The sequence below is a fragment of the Aphelocoma coerulescens genome, chromosome 4 (assembly GCF_041296385.1).
Source record: "Aphelocoma coerulescens isolate FSJ_1873_10779 chromosome 4, UR_Acoe_1.0, whole genome shotgun sequence".
In the NCBI taxonomy this organism is placed as follows: domain Eukaryota; kingdom Metazoa; phylum Chordata; class Aves; order Passeriformes; family Corvidae; genus Aphelocoma; species Aphelocoma coerulescens.
The window spans coordinates 69887873-69907521 of record NC_091017.1 but is presented as its reverse complement, the minus strand read 5'-3'; the positions used below and the strand labels follow the sequence as shown (position 1 = coordinate 69907521).

Genomic DNA, 19649 nt, shown 5'->3' with positions numbered 1-19649 from the left:
TTTCCTCATGTCAGTTTGAGCTAAAAGCTTGGAGTTGTGACTCCCCAGGACACACTGCAGCTCTTGATGGAGATCTACAACATCAACAACAACTGGGAGTGTACACATCGACAATGGAATGCATTCTTGCTTCTCTTCTCTCTTACTTTTAGGCATGGAAAAATGCTTCCCTACAACATGCACTGGTCACCATAGAAACACAGTGTTTTTGGTCCTGGAAGTGGATGATTTTCATTCTGGAAATGGGTGGAAGAGGGTATTTGCACTCCCCTTGCTCCCCTGCTCCTTCCTTTCTACAAAACTTCTGGGAACTCTGAGCTGAATAGCAGGTAATTTTTTTTTTTTCCTTTCTTTGCACAATTTCAGTAACCTGGATGGTAAGCAGATGTCTACAAGCCATTGAACAGGCATTACTGATTTGAAACCCAATGGCCAAACTGAGGAATGAGGAGAGGAAGTGGAAATCTATGCTCCAGCTTTGCTAGGTGTTCTCAGGCAGATCAGACCGTCTGTACATCCTATTTCCAGGTTTGAAATGAGTGAAAATAAAACAGATCTAGTCCACAAGTATATTCTGAAGCTTTATTTGCTTCAAGACTTCTGGCAACCGACAATGCATAGAGGCAAAGATTTTTTTTTTCTGCCTATTTGCTAGATTTTGGGAAGGAAATTCCAACTTTGCCTGCTTCCTGTTGTTCCAAGCCTTGCTCACAGTAGCAAAGTCTAGTCCATAAACCTATATAGGCCTAGCTGAACTAACAGGAGTTATTACTGTGATGAAAGACACAGCAATGTGATAGCATAGCCGGTGTAAATTCTCTGCACCACGATAAACCATCATGTCAAATTTGTGCAGGGATAGCTCTGCTTCACCCCTGGGCCTTACAGCCATGGCCTTGTTGGGTCAAAAAAATTTAAAAGAATCATATCCCTTCCATAGCTGTGCTGGTGAAACTTCAAACAGCAGCACACAGCTTAAGCAAGGACCATGGTATTCTTTCTGTTGTTGTGGCTCTGGGGATTTTGGGTGTGAAGAGGTGCGGTTCCTCACTGACAGGACATGGCAAAAGCCTCGAGCACAGACACTGTTGTACCAGCCAAACCTGTGAATTTTGGTTGTGGGGCAAGGTGGGGCTGAAATAGACTGCACTGGTGAAATCTCAGTTTTTGCAATACCCTCTGCATCCATGTTAGAAATGATACTACAGTGCAGCTATCTCAGACAGGCAGTTACGAGACCGAGATGGCTTTGCTCAGGTGGTGGCAGAAGGGAGCTTTTTGGTACACAAAATGTGTTATCAGAGTAATGTGTATTTTCTTTCTTTCTAACTTTCCCAGTCTGTTGCTGGAAGGCTGCTGTTGCAAGTTGCAGCTAGGCAGGTAACATCTGTTAATGAGTAATCCTTGGTATTGGCATTGATCTGGTCCATATTTTGCAATGTAATGCCAGCTCCTGAGTGGGCTTGCTTGGAGCTCATTGTTGCTATACCATGCTTTTCATTAGCTCCTGAAGAGAAAGAGAAGGGAAACATCTGGATGATAAATCAGCTCTAGTTACAAGCAACGTTGGATCATCTCCTCTGGATGTGCTCTTCAGTGCTTTCTGGTTACACCAGGGACCATCTCCAAGGGTCAGGCACTTTGTACACTCTTCACTCTCTGTAGTTTAGGGAGAGTCTCTCCCTACATGGCATTCCCTTCTACCCACAAAGACATTAATGATTAACAACGGTAACAGCTCTGCTTACTTAGAAAACTAAAATACCCTAAAGTCAAGTAAATCACAGTCCCTTGTGAAAGCTCGTTCCTGATTCACCCTCCCACTTCAGCCCAGCCCTGGAAGTTTTCCTCTGCCAGGCAAAACCTTTGTGAGAGGAACGCAAAGATGAAAGTCTGTGCTCCTCTCACTGTTGTCTTGGCTCTGACTCTGAGCAGTGACTGTGCAAGGATGGTAAGTGAGTCTTCTGTTTCGGAGTGGTGGATCAGCTACGTGATGCCTGGCAGGACCATGTTGCCTTGGGGTTGGATGAGTGAAGCCACTGAACAGACCCAGAGAAAGAGACATTCAAAGGGATTTGCCAGATGAAGGTTGACACCAGTGCTCACTAAGGGGGGGGGGAGCTGTGGGATAGCTGGTGTTAATACCTTTCTCTGTTTAAAGCAATTGCTTACATCCAGGCCTTTCTGTGGAGGAGGAATGGGAGGGGAGGAAGGACCACACAAAAACTGAAATCCTTTAAAAATGTATCTCAGAAATGTGTTGGCACAAACAGGTACCTGCAGAAGCATGGAGGGAGAGTGCTCCACTGCCAGACATTAATGCTCTCTGGTAACTGAACAGGCCAGCTATGTGGCTATCTGGTTCTTTTCAGACTTCTCCCTGCTTCCATGCCAAACCCCTCAGTGTTTTTGCATCATGTGCCTTGTGTCTTTTTTGGGGATATGTCTGCCAAGCACATGAAGCAGTGCTGAGCAGCCTGTGATGGTTTGAATTTGCTAGTTTGCTTAAACCCCACCATGAGCTGGCATCTACCATGGACTAGCAGGGCAGTTAGTCCATTGTTGCCTTATGATCAGCCTTATTTCCCTAGCTAGGTTAAAACTAGCTCAGATATGCTTAAATGGTGGTATAATCCTAACTGTGTCAGAGAATTACAGAAGTGTGTTCTCAGATATTACGTGTGGGAGCGGAGAGGATTGCTCATGTTCAAGGTAGAGACCATCCCTGGCTGAAGCCATTGCAGACTGCTCAGAGGTGGCAGAGCCTGTGTAGAGTGCAAAAACTGTTCTTTCCTCAGAACTGTTCAAGCCCTCTCTATATATCTTAGCAACAGCTTTTTCTTAATTCTCACTTTTTATGTCCCCTGTCCAGTTCTATGTTCATGATGTGCTGCTTCTTCTTTGACTGTTTTTGTGATACTTTGATTTTGCTGTAGTTCAATTGCCAGCACTTTTGGTGAGAGCAGCACTTTATGTCTTTTACCATTTTTTTATTATTTCCTGTGGCTTAAAATCAGCTCAGCCTAGTGCTCTTTTCTTGCTGATTGGCAAACCCAAATACAGTTAGAAGTTGGTTTTGCAACTAATGCCCTGGGGGATACAACTAAATAGCAGGAAAAAGCAAATGTTGGGATATTATTTGTAACTGTGAACTGGCCCCAGAGTGCATGTATGCTTCCTGCTGAGAGAAATAGGAGATGTGTCCCTTGGCCATAGAAAGAAAAAAATGGAGCAGAGCTTTGGCCTTTGTTGAGTTGTGATGGATTTTCCTGGTTTAACTGACACCTTTCAAGAGTCTATGTGTATCTACCCTCTTTCACGAGACGGTGCCCCACCAAAAATCACAAGCAAATGATAAGATTTTCTCAGAAACGTTGGGAGAAACACAATTTCAGGGCACCCTGGAAAGTACATTTTTACCAGTAGTATGGTTCCCAGAGTGAATTTGTGTCTCCAATCCACATTCTCTTTTTCTCTTTATAGCACTACAAATCTGCGGCAGGAAGAGGCTCAAATCATGGGTTCACTCGCCCACAAGGTACCAAGTCAAATCCAGTAGGTTTCATGACAGTAAGAACGGTCTGCCTGTCTGTATCTGTGCTGTGCAAGTCGGTAGGAAGCCTGTCTTTGTTTCAACAGGAATCAGGATTATAGAATGGTCATGCCAATATTAATTTCTGTGTAAAAGGGAATTTGAGATTGGCTCAGGAATCTCAGGTAATTTTCCTTCAGCTGCAGATTAATGGGAGGGTGCTGATGGGATTTTAGTTTGTCTGAGCTGGTGGGGCTTTATATTAGTGCACAATGTGGTGTGGCTGAAGATATGCTACAGTCCTTAATCAGAGCTGCAGCTGCCCTGTAACTTTCAAGCACATAACTCTTTGTATGTAGAAGTTCAGTTTCTACCCTGGTCCATGATCTCCCTGTGGGAGAAAAGTTTGAGTCACATGCAGCTTTCTGGGTTGCATTTGTTCTGTGGCACCCCAATGATCAGACATCCTGGCTGTGGGAGAGCACTGCAGTTTCCATTTTTAAGGCTTTTATTGTCCTATGCTTTTGCTGTTAAAGGTTACATGCATTGGGCCATTAGCGGTGCCTTTATAGGTTATAACAATCTTCAGTGGCCTTTGGGATACAATAGATCTTCTGAATGGGAATCTATTTTCACAACTCTCCTGCTTTTACTGGAAGGTATCAGACAGAGGAAGCTGATATTGAAACATTTGCTTAATTAGTTCAGAGTATGAAAACAGGGATTGACATGGGGATGGCAGAGGGGATGGCAGTGGCCATTTCCCATTGATAGAGAAGGAGGTAGTTAGGGAAGATGGAGTGACCTTAATTCCAACTGATTAAGAAAGGGGTTGGACCACAGGGATAGGTGATTTTTTCTGTAATCCTAATGACTGACCTCAGCAGCTCTTTGAGATTGATGCCTTTTCCTAGTTTTAAAATCAAGAGTCAAACACGATTAGAAGGGAAAAAGGGATTTTACCTTGGTATTTATTTTAAGGATCTTTAGGTGCACATATCCAGGTCGAATGCACTGAAATGCACACCACAATGCCCTCCAAAATATCTGGTATAACATTATAGGTCTTACTAATTAACGTATCTATCAAAGATTCCCCAATGAGAGGCTTGAATGAGCCCTCCCTCTCCAAGGAACCTTCCCCTGGATGGTTCTATCTTAGTTTACAGAATGTGTTCTGGAGAGGACCTTGGGGTCTGGGGCACACTAACCCCTAACTATGAAGTTTCTAAATGTTTAGTCTCCTAGGTGAACAAACAAGTCCAAGAATGTAGGCAAAAAGCACTAAGAATACAGAAGTTATAAAAAGGTATAACAGAGGTATAAAAGGCAAAAAAACCATCATGGCATCAAGATGTCTGGACTTGTGAGGGTTAACAAATATTGTAAGAGTGTGCAGGAGCCCCAGCCATCATGGGAGGGGTAAGCTCAGGACAAGGAGCAGTCGTACATCATCTCTGAGAAATGGAAATGTGCTGTGCTGCCAGTTTGGTTGAATGCCCCATTTCTGTCTTACAGCAGTGGCTGGCTTCCCATTTCAGACTTTGGGATTTCAAAACAGATTGCTTTTAGTTTAATGGTTAAATAAGCTCTGACAGTTTTTCATTGTCTTTTTTTGTCTTCAGCCTCTCTCATTCTTAAGACTCATCTTGAAGGATTTTTTCTGATAGACTCCCACTAGCCTTCCTTAAACTCCCACCACCCTTCCTTAGATTGCCATCACTGATGTGGCAAATACAAAACTTGCCCTTTTTAGACACTGGTCCCATCAGTTTCTCCCCACTTGTAAGGAATCTGCTTATCCCAAAGGGAAGGTGGTATGTTCAAAATTATCTCTCTACCCCCAACCTTTAAAACCTTCTTCCTCCTGACTGTTTCTATTTCAGTTAGTACTGTCTGGTTCCTTAATTATTTTAAACAGATATTACAATGTGATATAGAGCCTGAAAGGATACAACTTCAGAAATTATTTTAATATACAATTACAATACTACATAATTAGAAATGGTAATTGCAATTAATGAATATAATTGGGATTTGCTGTACCAGAAATTGCAGTAAATTTTGAACTGAAATGATCTGAGATCTTTGTTCCACTGCAGAGTCCATTAATCTCTGTTGATTCAGTCCTTATGTAGGATTTTAAGCCTCTTCTTATGCACTAGACATTGCAGAGACACAGAGTCCAGAGCACAGCTCAAAACCTTGCAGATATCTATCTTCATAATTTCATATAATAGTATATGATATAATTTGTGGGTCGGTTTTCAGCTGCATTATGACATTTTAATATTTGTATTTCAGTGTTTACAGAGGATGGACATTCATGCAAATTTCCTTTCCGGTTCGGTGGAAGGTTTTATCACACATGTTTATCAAATATGTTTTCCAGAAAGAAATGGTAAGTTGACATTGCTCATAAATTAAAACAGCATTCAAATGAAAATGTCATCCTTTTAGTGCTTTAATCTTGCTCTTAGGATAATTAACAGGAGCTTGATGTTGTGCCCAAGGAGACTGGTGCAGTTCTCCTGCAGATAGTCATGGTGCTCGGGTCAAGACTTGTGCTCAGGGGGAAGGGAGCCCTGGCACTGCGTTTCCACGGCCACAGGAAGGTCACGAACTGCAGAAATGTTTCCTCGCTGCCCTTCCGATTGGAACTGCAACTTCCATGAGTGACAAGAACTAGTACAGAAAAAGCAGGACTGAAAAACGACCTGATAGAAATCCTCTGCTGAGGGAGAAAGGAGAGATACAGACACCTGAGAGAGAGGACACTTGGTTAAGGGACTGTTTGATTTGTGGAGGCTGTGCTTGTACTGCAGCAGAGACCATCTGATTTTTGAGGAAAGCTGTTTTCTCCCCACCCCCACGTCTCTGATTTCTATCCAGACTGGCACCAGAACCCCTTTGGACAGTGCAGTACTACTCCTGTTTGTTGGGTAATGATTTATTCTACTAGTGTGTTTCAGGCCAGGTCTCCTTCTTTTGTGCAAAGGTTACTCTTTTACTTTTGCAGAAGCTGTTAGAGGTATTCATGATTCATTTTGGGGGTAGGGGCAGTCAGGTGGGAACCCTACTGAATTAAAGCACTGAATAAAAAAGATAAACTTTGCTGACAAACTGATATGATAGGCATATATTAACTGAAATCAAAGGCAACAAAGCAGAGAATATGTGGGTACCAGTAATGTCAAAATTATGCCCAGATGAGCCATGCGAAAGGCAAACACTTGCATGCTTTCAGGGTGGAGATAATATTTTAGAGTTTATTTTACTCGCCCAGGCAGGGCAGAACTCCCATTTTTTATACTGGACTGCCTAATTTTTTGTTGATCTGTTGGTGTTTTTCTGACGACACATCTGTTCAAAGTGTAAGTGCTGGTGTAATGTAAATAACACAACACAAGTCTATTTACACAAATAGACACCGAGCTTCAGGCTAGGAAACCACTTCAGAATTTCCCCAATATCCACACATACAGTCCAGCTAAGAGAAGCCTCCAGGAAACAAGAATTTGAGACTATCTTAACTAAAGAAAGGGAACTGGAATAATTTTCCAGTTTGAACCCTGTTTTTGATGAACTGTAGCCGCAAAGAGTTTGACCTTTGGACTCACTTAATTTCATGCAATGCTTAAGAGGGATCCTGTTAATACATGACACTGTGTATTTGCTTTTGGCCAGTTAGACCACAGAAATGGAAAAAACTGTGAATGGATGGGATCCAATGTTAGAGCACACTTTAGAGCTGACCTTGAACAACTTGCTCTTATGCTTCCGACTTTTTAAAAGCCATTTACAAGCGGGGAGACGAGGAGGAGGACAGCTGGAATTATTTGGTTTTGACAGACCATTTCACCCTATGGGTGACCTTCTGACCAGTGTTTACTCATCACTCATAAGCTAAAAGCAACTTAACGTGTGACTTCAGGCACAGAGATGCCGGGAAAAGAGCCCTGAATAGCAGTTGGGAAACCTGCTCTGTGCATTTTTGTGTGACTTGGCACTAACCCAGGCTGGACTTACACCAAATAGCTGATCCCAGGGGACCTGGTAGGCAGCAGGTGAGGGCAAGGCTTGTGCCCTTCCTGCCTCCTGCAAGCTGCTAGTAAGGGATGATGGGAGGCTGGGTCCAAACTGCCTCTTTGTGGGTGAATGCAAGGAAACCAGACCAAGAGAGCACTGACTTATGCATTTAAGTTCATGTCCTCAGTCCTCATGTCATACTTTAAGTCAGGACTACAGGCAGGACTTTACAGTGCAGGCCAAACCTCACTCAAATTGGCTTTAATTTTATGTTTTCTCACACTACCTATGACACAGGTACTGTGTTTCAATATAAATCTGCTCCTGACCACAGAAAGCTCTCCTTACTTTCTTTGAGAGCAACTAACAAGTTGTATCTTTATAAATATTTATTGAAAATACAGGAAAGAAGACAAAATAATTACAGTATTTAAATAACAGACTTCCTTTAACAACATCCTGTATTGCATTTCCCCTTAATTATAATCTGTTTTCACAGAAAATTTTCTATTTAGTGGCCTATTGCCACATCTTACATGGTATCTTTCTAAAGATATAGTGTAAATTTTCCTTTTGTGCTGAGGAGAAAAAGACTCAACTAGAATGTCTACTGAATTTCATTGGTACGTCCAGAAAGACAGAGCAGTGCAGGGACAGACAAAATGGGGGTGCAATGAACACTTGTGAGATCAAAAGGGGAGGGTGGTCTGAACTGGACCAAGCTGTGGCTGCAGGGAAGCTGTCAGCACCCTGTCCCTGGGTCCAAGGGTGGGATGGGTTCCTCAGATTCTGCTCAAGGGGAATGGCAAAAGCAGACCTTGCCTGAGATATAAATTGGAAGGTGTTGATTCATACCCTGCAGAACCCTTATCCTGTGCTTGAGGTCTGGATGTCTGGGCCCCCTGTGCAAGAGTGACCTTAGGTCTGTGTAGGAAGGGCATGATCTTATCATCTTCCCTGGAAACAAGAAGATAACTTTTGATACTTTGGCCACAGACTGAAAACAGTGCAGAGGAGGGCTTTTGGCCAGCTGGATTACAAGGTGGGTAGTTTATGACAGTCCTTGGAAGGAGAAGTACATGTGGGTTGAGCTGGGAGATGTCAAGCATCAGGCTCTGAATTTTCCTGGAGCTGGTGGTGATTGGTCTGGTGTTGTCAGGCAAAGTCTGGCCATGTCTCATGGTCAGAACAACACCTGAAAAGTCTCAGGCAACCTCCAAGTCTCAAACATGGTGACAATACCAAGTGTGATGGCAGAGCTCTTTCCTTACACCTGTCTGCCTCTGGCCTGGGGCTTTGCTTGTTCTCTGAAACATCCTGTTGTTCTCCAAAACATCCTATTGTTAAGGCTCCCTATGCTCCTGATGGGAAAACCAGCCTACTTTCTGTTTATCCTGCCTGCCAGTTAGGCCTCATCTGTGACATGCGCTTTTGTTTATCCATTCCCATGTTGTTTATCATACATGGGTTTAAAATGTTATTTAAATCAACCCCTCATGGTGGACTTTTCTGGTGTACTGAGTTCAGTATCTTTGTCTTCATGTTTTCACTCTCATGTTAACAATTTTATATGACAGGCTGATGTAAAGACATGTGCTATCCCATAAATTTTGAGTGTGGGCTCATTTGAAAATAGCATAAAGAAATAATAAGGCCATTGGGTTGGTTTTGCTGCCGGAGGTAACATTCCACAAGACTGAAATGTCACCACATTTTTGGTAGGCCTCCAATCAAAGAAAACTTTTCTAAAATAAAAGGAGGGAGACAAGTGAAATAGCTTTGAGGATGAGCTGAGATCCTCCCAGAGAGTGAGAGATCTGTGGTGGAAAATATAAAAGTATTCTGTGACTGTGCAAGAAGCTTAGCACCAAGGAGGCAGCTTGACATCACAAGGGAGGACCAACCTCGTTGTAGTCACTGCAAGGCGATAGGGAAGGACAGGCTGTGGAGATCATCGAGTGGGAGGACCACTGGTTTGTGGAGAGCTGGTAGAAAAAGCCTCCGTCAGGGTCTCTGACAACAAAAAATCTTTTAAGATGGAAAAATTTGAGATTTGCCTTTGGTTAGAACTTGGCTGCTGCTGAAAAGAGATACAAGCAGTGCTGAAGACGCTTTTAACTCATTCCTCATCTTCATCCTCATGCATACTAGACTACTCTTTAAAGAAAGCACAATCCACTTCCCACTGAAGAATCACTGAGGAATTTCCATGAACTCCCAGCAGTTGCACCAGCCTTAATCCCTGTGACAGAACAGCCTCTTCAAGTATGTGCCAAGTTAATCTGCACCAGACTACCAAGCACATCTTTTAGTGCACCTTATATAATTGAGGTCACCAAACTTAATACACATGGCCTATTCAGATGCTCCATTCGAATTATGCATCTTAAATACCACATAGCATCTAATTAAGAAGGAAAGTAGGGCAGTTAAAATGTAGACGTGCACTGCAAAAAAATTTCAATCTAACTTGTGACATCTTAGGGTGAAGAAATTGATCACACAACTGCTCAGGGTATGATAAAACCATGCATAATGAAGATAGATCATCAGGCATGTTAAATAAACTCCAGTTTCTTCTACTGCCAGGTAGCTGATATCTATCATTCTGCATTAGAACTGGTCAGGGAGGATGTTTTGGTGGATGGTGCATTGGGACAGGACGTGGACCTCCAAGGTTCAGCCTGTGTTCAGTCACATGCTCCCTGTCTGGCCTTGGGGAAGCCTACAAATCTACTTCTGCAAATGAGGGATAGCAGCTCAGTGCTCCTTGGAGTGCTCTGAGCCTCAGAGATACCAGGCTGAGGTAACAGACCACCGGTGAGGGTGCACAGGACTCAGTCCCCTGCTCTGAAAAAAGGAGAGGTTTTATCTCTGTGTTTGGAAATCACCACCGTGTCAGTTATTTCCTCATTTCATCTTGCAAGTTCCAAAATAAGAATGCTTTAAAGGAACTGAGTGTGAAAAGGGTGAAATATGCTTGCCCCTGAAAGTCAGGAAAAGTCCCTCTGTGGACAGTCTCCTGCCTCCACAGATTATTGCAGTAACTGTCAGGCATCAAAAATGGTCTGGGTCCTGTTTTGCTTATTTTGTAAAGAGTAAAGAAGACACAATTAATTTGCTTTGGTTTTGTTTCTTATTTCTGTCTTTCATTTTCTAATCCCAGAAATAGAAAGAATGTTGGGTTTTTCTGGAGGATTCATTGAAAATCCTAGGTTCTGCATTTACATTTCATTTTTAATCTGTTTTCCATTTGAGAGAAGTGGAGCAGAGCAACTTTAACAGAAGAAAGCATATTTTTTCCTCTGCTCTTAAGAGAATTTGAATGACACTGATGCTAATTAGAAAAAAACAAGCATGAATTTCCAGGTTGCCAGAGTGTGAGGGCCCTGTAGTTTCAGTGCAGAAATCTGGGTTGTTTAAAGCTGCACTAAGCTGCACCTTTGATTCTTTTCAGGTGTTCAACAACACATAACTTTGACCGGGACAGGAGATGGGGACACTGTGCTTTGTTGCCCAGAGACCACTCAGGTAAGGCGAGCCATTGCTGAGTTGCTCCAGATTTCTGGCTCCTACTTTGCCAGCTGTGGGAAGCAGGCCCAGTGCCTTCAGTGCAACTTTTATTTGTGTACACAGAGCCAGCCTTCACATCAGCTCCTTCCATAATCTCTCTGTGACGCTGCACAACCATAGCATTAGACTGTGGATATCACACAGTCTTTAATTCACTCTCTGTTGACTAACTCAAAGTCATGGAGAGAAATTATGGTAATGCCAGTATGGAAATCTGAACTTCCACTGGAGCTGAACACAAAGGTGATCATCTCCTCCCTCATGGCTTGGATGTGCCTTTTCGCTTTTCATTCATTTAAGCAGCTGCATTTTCTGTCTGTTTGACCAGTTAATATTTTAGAAGGCACAGAAATGTTTGACACCTGGTACAACACAATGCCGTCACTTCCAGCTGTCCTTTCTTGAGATCTCATGGGAAAGGGCAGATCTCAAACCCAGACTCGCTCGAGCTTTGGGCTGTGTCAGAGAAGGCAAGAGGCCAGACATGTTCATTGCAGGAGTCCCGAGGGATAATGAAAGGATTACTTAGCTGAACAGCTCTGTGGCTTCATGTGGTCACCACACTCCGGTGCTACAATTACCTCATTGCGAAAGTGTGTCTACAAGGGGAAGTCAAGGTCTGTGGCAAAGTCTCCTTTATACATAAAAGTCACTTTAATTGACACACTGGGCAAAAGTTCACCTGGGAATATACATCCTGTCCTCAGCAGTCCCTCAGTCACTGGCCTTTGCTTATCTCTGTCTCCCCGGCTCCATGTTTCATGAGCTGGATGCTGGGGAATCTCATTTTATAAGGAACATATATATCTAATTCTCAATTCTTACAGCCACAGACTAGCTTGAAAAATTGGGTGTTGTGCTGGTTGAATTTGATGCCCCTGAGGCTTTTTTTGGATCTGTGTCTAAATGCTGATCATGTTCCTCTTTTGCCATTTCACTATTTTCAAATGTGACCTGTCTTATTTAGTCTGCGGCATATGACCAATAGCCTTAGATATTCACTTCCCACTTTCAAACAAAGGGCATTTTCCACCATCCCCTTTCAGGGAGTTCTCTGCAGTATCAGGAGTCTTATTGCCAAGCTGATTGCAATCTACCAGAGCACTTGAAAAGCCAAGTTAGCTGAATCATGCTGACAGTCTAAAATTAAGCAGTGCAGAGCATCCCTTTTTAAAACATAACTACTTTAAATTATTTTCCAGCCTGGCTTTAAAACAGATTAACAGTGGATCAGAGGCAAGTGACCTAGCCCCAAAACAAGCAGCAATGTATACGACTGTGTAACGCATGTCAGACATGAACATAGACTTTCTGGGCAGTACATGCACTTAGTTATTCATGAGTGGCTTCCAAGAGCTTAAAACATTGGTGGCTGTTACCTGTGACTGCTTTAATCCACCAGTGAAATACTCACTGTGATGGTGACAGCTGGCTCACTCAAGGAGACTCTTCCAGGAGCTGAAAGAGCTCTCCAAGCCTAGTGTTGCGTATCTGGGGGTGCCTTGTGCCCCATCTGTCCCTCTGTCTGCACATCATCATTATCCTTCCAGACATCTGTCTGCTTGTAGGTCTTTTTGGGCTTCTGGCTCATTTTTGCCTGTTACCCACAACAGTCTTGGATAGGGTGGGTTGGAACAAGAAAGTCACCCTGTCTTCCTGCCAGGGTATCTCTGTTGATGTACCCTAACATCATTGAGGGCTTTTCCTGGCTAATGATTTTCCCCCAGAAAAAAAAAAAAAAGAAGGGTTATATATGTGAGAGAGGAAAGGAAAGAGAAAAAAAGGATGGGGTAGATGGAAGAGATCACTGCTGGTTGTTGCAAAATGAAAAAAAAACCCTTTATTTCTGCAAGCATTTAGAATTTTTAAAAATTAAATAAAAGGTTTTTAGCTGTTATTTTATTTATAAACAGAAGTCTACTTAGTTTTTTTTTTTAAGCAGCAAGCACTATATTTCGACTTGGGAAATGTTTAACGGATCATTAACCATAGCTTAAAGAGAAAAGGTTTATGGTAAGGTTGAAAGGAAAAGCAACATAATGTATGAAGGGAATTTCAAGCAAAAGGAGGAAAATTTGCCTGCTGTGCAGGAAATAAGCAGTCAAACTGAACAATGCTGATTTTTAAAATGTGTAAAATAATACAATTTTTTTTTTTTAAATCCACTAAAGAATTAAATCTTTGGGTGAATTTTTCTTGAAAAACAACAAAACATGGAATTTCAGGGAGAGAGTATCCTTTGGCCATGAGAGGCTGGTGAGCAGTGTATCCATTGGCATGGAGAAAGAACTTCTTTAGAGCAAAGGTTGAAGCACAAACTCTCTCCATGCCAAGAATACCACATGTATGTGACGAGTCATCTTCAAAATGTTGGAGGTGCTTACAAATCAATGTTAAGCAAGCGTCGGAGGCTTTGATCCAGAAAAACACGTATGCCAAATTCAAGGGAAAGTTTAACCAAGAAGCTTTTAGCTTTAGGGTGATGTGAAGCTTGGGTATGAAGTTGCTGCTGGAGGGAGGTGTTAGTACTGCATACACATGGGTGCGTTGGGCTGTGCATGCTTAGCTCACATATATGTTCACATATCCATAAATGTGCAATGCCCCTATAGGTGCAACTTCCAGGTCTTGGACAGTCTGGTAGAACTACTGCTCTGAATGTCTGGAAATCCTGGACAAATGGGCAAAACCCCAGGGAGACCCAGACATGGAGAAAAAAGTGCCAGACAGTATTTTTAAGATTCCTCTGGACTGATAGGGAAAGAAGAAGTAGAATGGTGTGGGCTGTGCAGGCAGGAGGAAGAGGCATCATCCCAGGAGGAGCTCCGAGGAAGGTGGGTGGCAGAAACAGAAAGTTTTTGTTGGGAAATATGGATAGAAAGGTGAGACAAGGCCTACTGCTCATTCAGCAGAGATTTGCAGAGGTGAAGCTGCAGTCAAGATGAGTTCTAGCAAGCATGGAGTGTTTTACCCGTGCCTTAGGTGCCTTAGACAGTGCTGAGAAAGTGTGGACTTGGCACTGCCCAGTTAATGGATAGTTAATGGTGGGCAGGATTCCCCACTGGGAACTGAAATGTGTCCATATGCTTATGAGCAGAAATTGTTCTTGGACTCCAGGGAAGATACGGAGCAACACAGAACATGCCTGGAAGGTCAGACTGGAATGGTGGGTGGGATGTTGCGAGGGACAGATTGAGAAAGAAATGAATGGCTGGAAGTCCTTTTTGCAGATTTAACAAGGGTACAAAAAATTTCTTGAGCATTTGTTACAGCAGAAGATGGCTTGGAGATCAAGTAATGGTTTGGATGTGTGGGAATAGGAAATACATGATTTTCCCTTGAGGAAACATTACAGCACTAGAAGTTTCATAACTATCAACAGCAGGAAGAGTAGGAATGTCACTGACTTTACTTGCTTTCCCTTGATGTTATTCTGGATTGAATCTACCAGTGAATACACCCAGACCTGCTATCTGATAGGAATTACATCACCCTCTTCTGAAGTAAATATTTTGATCCATGCAGGGGAACCTCAGATTTACACTGCTGTAGCAAGCTTCAGCTTTGTGCTTCACTTCAGCCCTGGTCGTGTGCGCCTGTGCCTCTGTATGTTGCACCCCATGCTCAGGACACACTGTCTAGCTGAAGAAGCACCTGGATTGAGTAACTCTGCAGTTGGCCTAGCAGAGTTTGACTAGCATTAAAAAGGAAAATTTGAATGCAGACAAGCTGTTGGGCCAGCTCTGAAGCAGGTGTAAACATGCTGTTGGTTAACTTCGGGGGAGGTACATCCCTTGGCACTGCCTGAAATCAGAAACACTGCCTGACCGGCAAGACTCTTACTACTTTTGCATTGTACATTGCCAAGTAAAGCTTCTATTGCAGGAGTTGTCCTGGCACATACCTCCTCTTCCACGACATTTTCATATCATTTAGAAAATTCCTTAGTAAATGGAGATAACCTATACTGGTCCAGTTTTAATCTTTCTTGGCCGGATTTATTTGGATGTGCTTTGTGGTTTGCTTTATAATTTCCCCCTTGGTTCCAGCTGCCATTAGTTTTAGACATATTCCAAAATCCCATAGCAAACTCTTCTGTCGAGGGTTGTCCTTTGTTTAGTTTGAAAGGGATGCCTGATCCGGTGGTGGATGTTGCAATGAGAGCGCTGCAGGGCAGGAAGCCGGGCAGAGGCAGAGCTGCAGCCTTCCTCCCTCCCCAGTGTAAAGGCACAGCTCCATCTTGTGGGCACCTGTCCCATCTTCTTCCTCACCACAGTGCCAGCTCTGGTGACTTCAGATGTGCCAGGACCTACCCCCTTCAGACAACTTAGTCCGAGGGGAGAAGGTTCAGCTCAGTGATTTACTATATAGTTTTTAACAGCTGGATAAATATAGCTGGAAACAAACCCACTGTCAGTTGGTTGGATAAACTTTGTTTTAGGTTAATAGGTGGTATTAAACCCACCATATATTGAACCAAAAGTGTTTATGTATCCAAAGGGACAAAACATGACTTATACTTCATACTTATTAACAACTTCTTATGTGGCCTCTCTAGATTACTGTGCAGACAACCCATGCCAAAACGGAGGGACCTGTTCTCTCACTCATAGCCATAGGATGTACCACTGCACCTGTCCTGAGGAATTCACAGGCGAGGACTGTCAGCTGAGTAAGTATCTTCTTCCACGAGTGTTACAACATGAAATATGAATAGTAAGTAGAGCTCATTAATGTTTGCTTAATGAAAAGGTAGTGCTGTTGTGATGGGAGAGACCACTGCAGCGTGAATGTTTGTGTAGGTGGATTTCCAAATGGTTATGACAGACAATCCATTCCTGACGGGACAACTGAAAATAGCTTGACTGTGCAATTATAAATGGAAGTATGCCCTGAGCATGGGAAACACAAAAAGCCTCTTTCCCTTCCTTTGCTGATTTTAAGATTTAAATATCCCTTGCATATTGGGAAATTACAAATACCTAGTAGGCAGGGCACAGAGACATGAAAAAGCAACACGATTTCAGGTGATGCCTTAGCCCTTATGTATATGCACATATTGGGTACAGTGATGCTGTTCTGCTTACAGGGCTTTAGGAGAAAGCCACCTCTGTCTTGAGGTTCCTGGAGCTGCTGCTCTAGTGGCTCAGTGCCTCCACACGATGGAGGCTGGCTAGCTTGAGAAGCACTGTCAACAAACATGGATCTTCTCAACAAAGAAAAAGGGATGAGAAGGGAATGATGGAGATTGTGGTGCTGTTTCTTGCAAGAAATAACATCTGAAAGCTTGTGTTGTTTGTAAAACTTCATTTCAGAGAAATGTTTTGACAACAGTCTCTATGAGTTCTTTGATGAGGGTGCGAGCTGGTCAAGAGTCCAACAAGGAGTAGTGGAGCAGTGCATGTGTGTGAACGGCCAGATCGAGTGTGGGCGTGTTGAACACAAAAGTAAGGCATTATTTTGTATCACAGCTGTAGGTCTGCATGGACTGGGGATAAAGGACAGTGAGGGTATCAAAGCCTGGGTGGTGTTACACACCCTTTCTGTGAGCTGCCCTTGCAGCTCATGTACCCTCTCTAAAAGACAATATTTATCTTTTCAAGTGTGAACAGTTATACTGACCCAGGAAATCCCTTCATCCTTATTTGAGGAAGAAATTATTTGCATTATGATGAACTTCAGGGACACACTTCAGTGTTTTCCTTTGGAGGGATGAAACCCTGCTTTGCAGCATATAAGAATATGCAACAGGTTATACAGTAAAGTGGTAAAATTTCTTCTCCAAAATTATAATCTGCCTGAGAGGCACACCCTGCACACCAATAATCACTTTGTATTGCTATTTCACCTCTGTGTTTCTTCCCAAGCCCATCCCATTCTTGAATTGCCAGCATGTAAACTTTACCCATCTCCACTATCCCATAAGGCCTGCACTGGCCCCAGAGTCCCCATGATTTTTGGCCCATTCCTGTTGGGGGTGATGCTTATGTTAGGAAGCCTCCTCCTTGTTTTGGGGCTGCCAGGAACCCAACACCCTGGCCAGCCAGCACAGGACATACACTTTGGGTTATCACCTATCTGATGAAGCCAGCACAGCACCTTTCATTCGGAAGGAAAGATGTTGGGAAGAAAACCATGCCTCACTTACGCACGTGCTCTGGTATGGCTATTCTGTTACTCAGTCTGGCTAACTTTTACCCTGCCTAGCTTCACAAGTAAGTCACAGTACAAATAAGTTTCATAAAAGTCCTTTGAAATACTTAGGTGCTTTTATTCCCACCTTGTGTAACTGGAAACTAAATTATGGAGAGTCGGTGGCTTTCTAGGACATTGGGAGTCCAAGGGAGAGTTGGGAAATTTGATAGTACTTCCCAATCACAGATCTTAAATATGTAACTGAGCTCCCTACTGCATATGTTATTATAAATTCTAATAGAGCTCAGTGGCAAGACAGGAACTGGCAGAACCCTCCGTAGAGAAAGAAGTGTTAATACCATCACCACTAGTAATAATAATCACCACCCCCATTTTAGCTATTGTTTGTTGATAATGTCTTTCAATAGCTGACATTATCCAATAGCAGTGAAAACAATGAGACAGACCTTAGTGGGCAGAAATCAGTTGAGTTTCCTTTTCTTTAATTTATTACAAGTGTAGGTCTGAGATAAGCAAAACAGAAAAACTTCCCTCAAATGCATATGCACAGGGGAGATGTACTAGAATAAGTTAAAATGGACTGATTCTTTTGAATAATTTGTACCTTTGGTTTGATCTTTTGTTGTGTTTTCTTGTAGGTTGTAGTCATGCTTCTTGCAGGAATGGTGGAGAGTGCAAGATGGTTGTCTCCACTGGGAAAATAGTATGTGATTGCAAAGAAAATTATGCAGGAAAGTATTGCAATATTGGTAAGTATAACAAACTACAGGCAGATGGAAATTAGGAGTTTTCATCTGGGTGTGAACCTGGTGGGTTTGGCTCTGTGTTGTATTCTGCATTTGAGGACATTTCTTGTAACAACTGAAGAGTAACACAGAACAAATGTTTAATGCATTTCTCCAGTGTAAAACATAACACACAGTTCACCACTGAGACTCTGATTCTAAAAATTTTTTTTTCATGTCCTTTAATTTATAGAAAATAAAACACAGAAATTTTAATCCAATTACACATGACTATAAAATAAGTGCATGCTCCCATTTTGCAGAATCAGTCACAGAGTTGTACTCTAGAGCTACTCTCTCCCTACAGATCCATGCATCCCCTCATAAAGCAGGGATTTACGTCTGACAAAAATCTAGCAGCCATTTTTTGGTAGCACTAAATTACTGTGGGACAAAGAAAATGCACACCCTTTGGGTTACCTTAGACTTTAATAGCACATTTAGCCCAGTCCAGCTTACACAAACCCCCTTACTTTCTCTGGTGGGTCAGGGCAGAGCAATCTGCTTTTTGGTACCTTTGTGTTAGCCTTGTTTTTCATTTTAGATGCCACATAGTTTTTGATACAACTTTCTTCCAGAAGACTTAACATTTGTCCCTACAGGGGTTAAATCTGCTTGTAAGGCTTGCTTGCATGCAAATCTTCAAGTTATGTCAGTGTTTACTTTTTAAATACAGTGTCTTTTAGGCATAAATTGTAATAGACCTTCAGTAACACCAGCCTGTGACCCAATCAGTTCCACTGTCTGTGTCTTTCTGAGTGCATAAATCCCGTGGCTCATCAAAATTGAGGACATGACTCCCAGTAGCTCTGGTGGGCACTTTCTTGATCCGAATAGGTGGTGGGGTAAAAAAACATGTTAATGAACACTGCAATTGATATCTGGCATTCTTTTTGTTACTTTGATAGTTAACAAATGGTGTAGCTAACTATTCCAGCTGGGAAAAAAATCCATTTGGGAGATCAGCAGTACAGCTGGAATACCAAATAGCAGGAGTGAATGGGCATATTGGACAGTGTATGATCTGGTCCTGAACATTCACTCACCAGGTACCGGATGAATCATGAGAAATAATTTTGTGACTCTTTTAAGTCCTTCATAAGGAGCATTTTTTTTAGCTGTGTTGTTTCATCCTTTAGTTACCCTGGGGAGATTGTCCCAGGCTTTGGAAATGCTGCTGGATGGATCTGGGTGAGGGGCTGTACAGCACACGTGTGACCTGGAGCTCGGGGCAGGGCTGCATTCTGCTCATTTTCACATGAAACTGCTTTTCCAACTCCTGTTTTGTTATCAGCTTCCCCTGCCCGCAGCAGCAATGGTGCACAGAGACATCCACCCAGCAGGGCCTGGATCATAAATATCAGGATGGCAGTGTTATAGCTGTAATACTGGTTTCTGTCTGACTAGCTTAGAACAAGAAATAAGCAGGTGCTCTTTGATTACTTGAAAATAATAAAGCAAACATTTGGTTTGCTAAACAAGTGGCTTTGGCTGCTTACAATCCATCTGCGTTCAGCTGCCTAACACCCCCACACAGAATGGGAGCTGAAGGATTGTGTTTAAGCGTCAGGACC

At 42.7% G+C, this 19649-nt stretch overlaps 1 protein-coding gene across 2 annotated transcripts in view; it reads left to right on the top strand.

Annotated features, from left to right (window-relative positions):
* The first annotated feature begins 1771 nt into the window (after positions 1-1771).
* HGFAC (HGF activator) overlaps positions 1772-19649 on the top strand; it is a 41376-nt gene continuing 23498 nt past the window's right edge. Inside the window, exons 1-7 of one of the 2 annotated variants that reach the window (XM_069014544.1) lie at positions 1772-1951; positions 3484-3538; positions 5837-5933; positions 11019-11092; positions 15693-15806; positions 16450-16581; positions 17929-18039. In XM_069014544.1, the coding sequence (XP_068870645.1) occupies positions 1886-1951; positions 3484-3538; positions 5837-5933; positions 11019-11092; positions 15693-15806; positions 16450-16581; positions 17929-18039 (649 nt within the window). In that variant the 5' untranslated portion in view covers positions 1772-1885. The remainder of the gene's footprint in view (positions 1952-3483; positions 3539-5836; positions 5934-11018; positions 11093-15692; positions 15807-16449; positions 16582-17928; positions 18040-19649) is intronic. The other variant, XM_069014545.1, reaches the window with a different exon arrangement.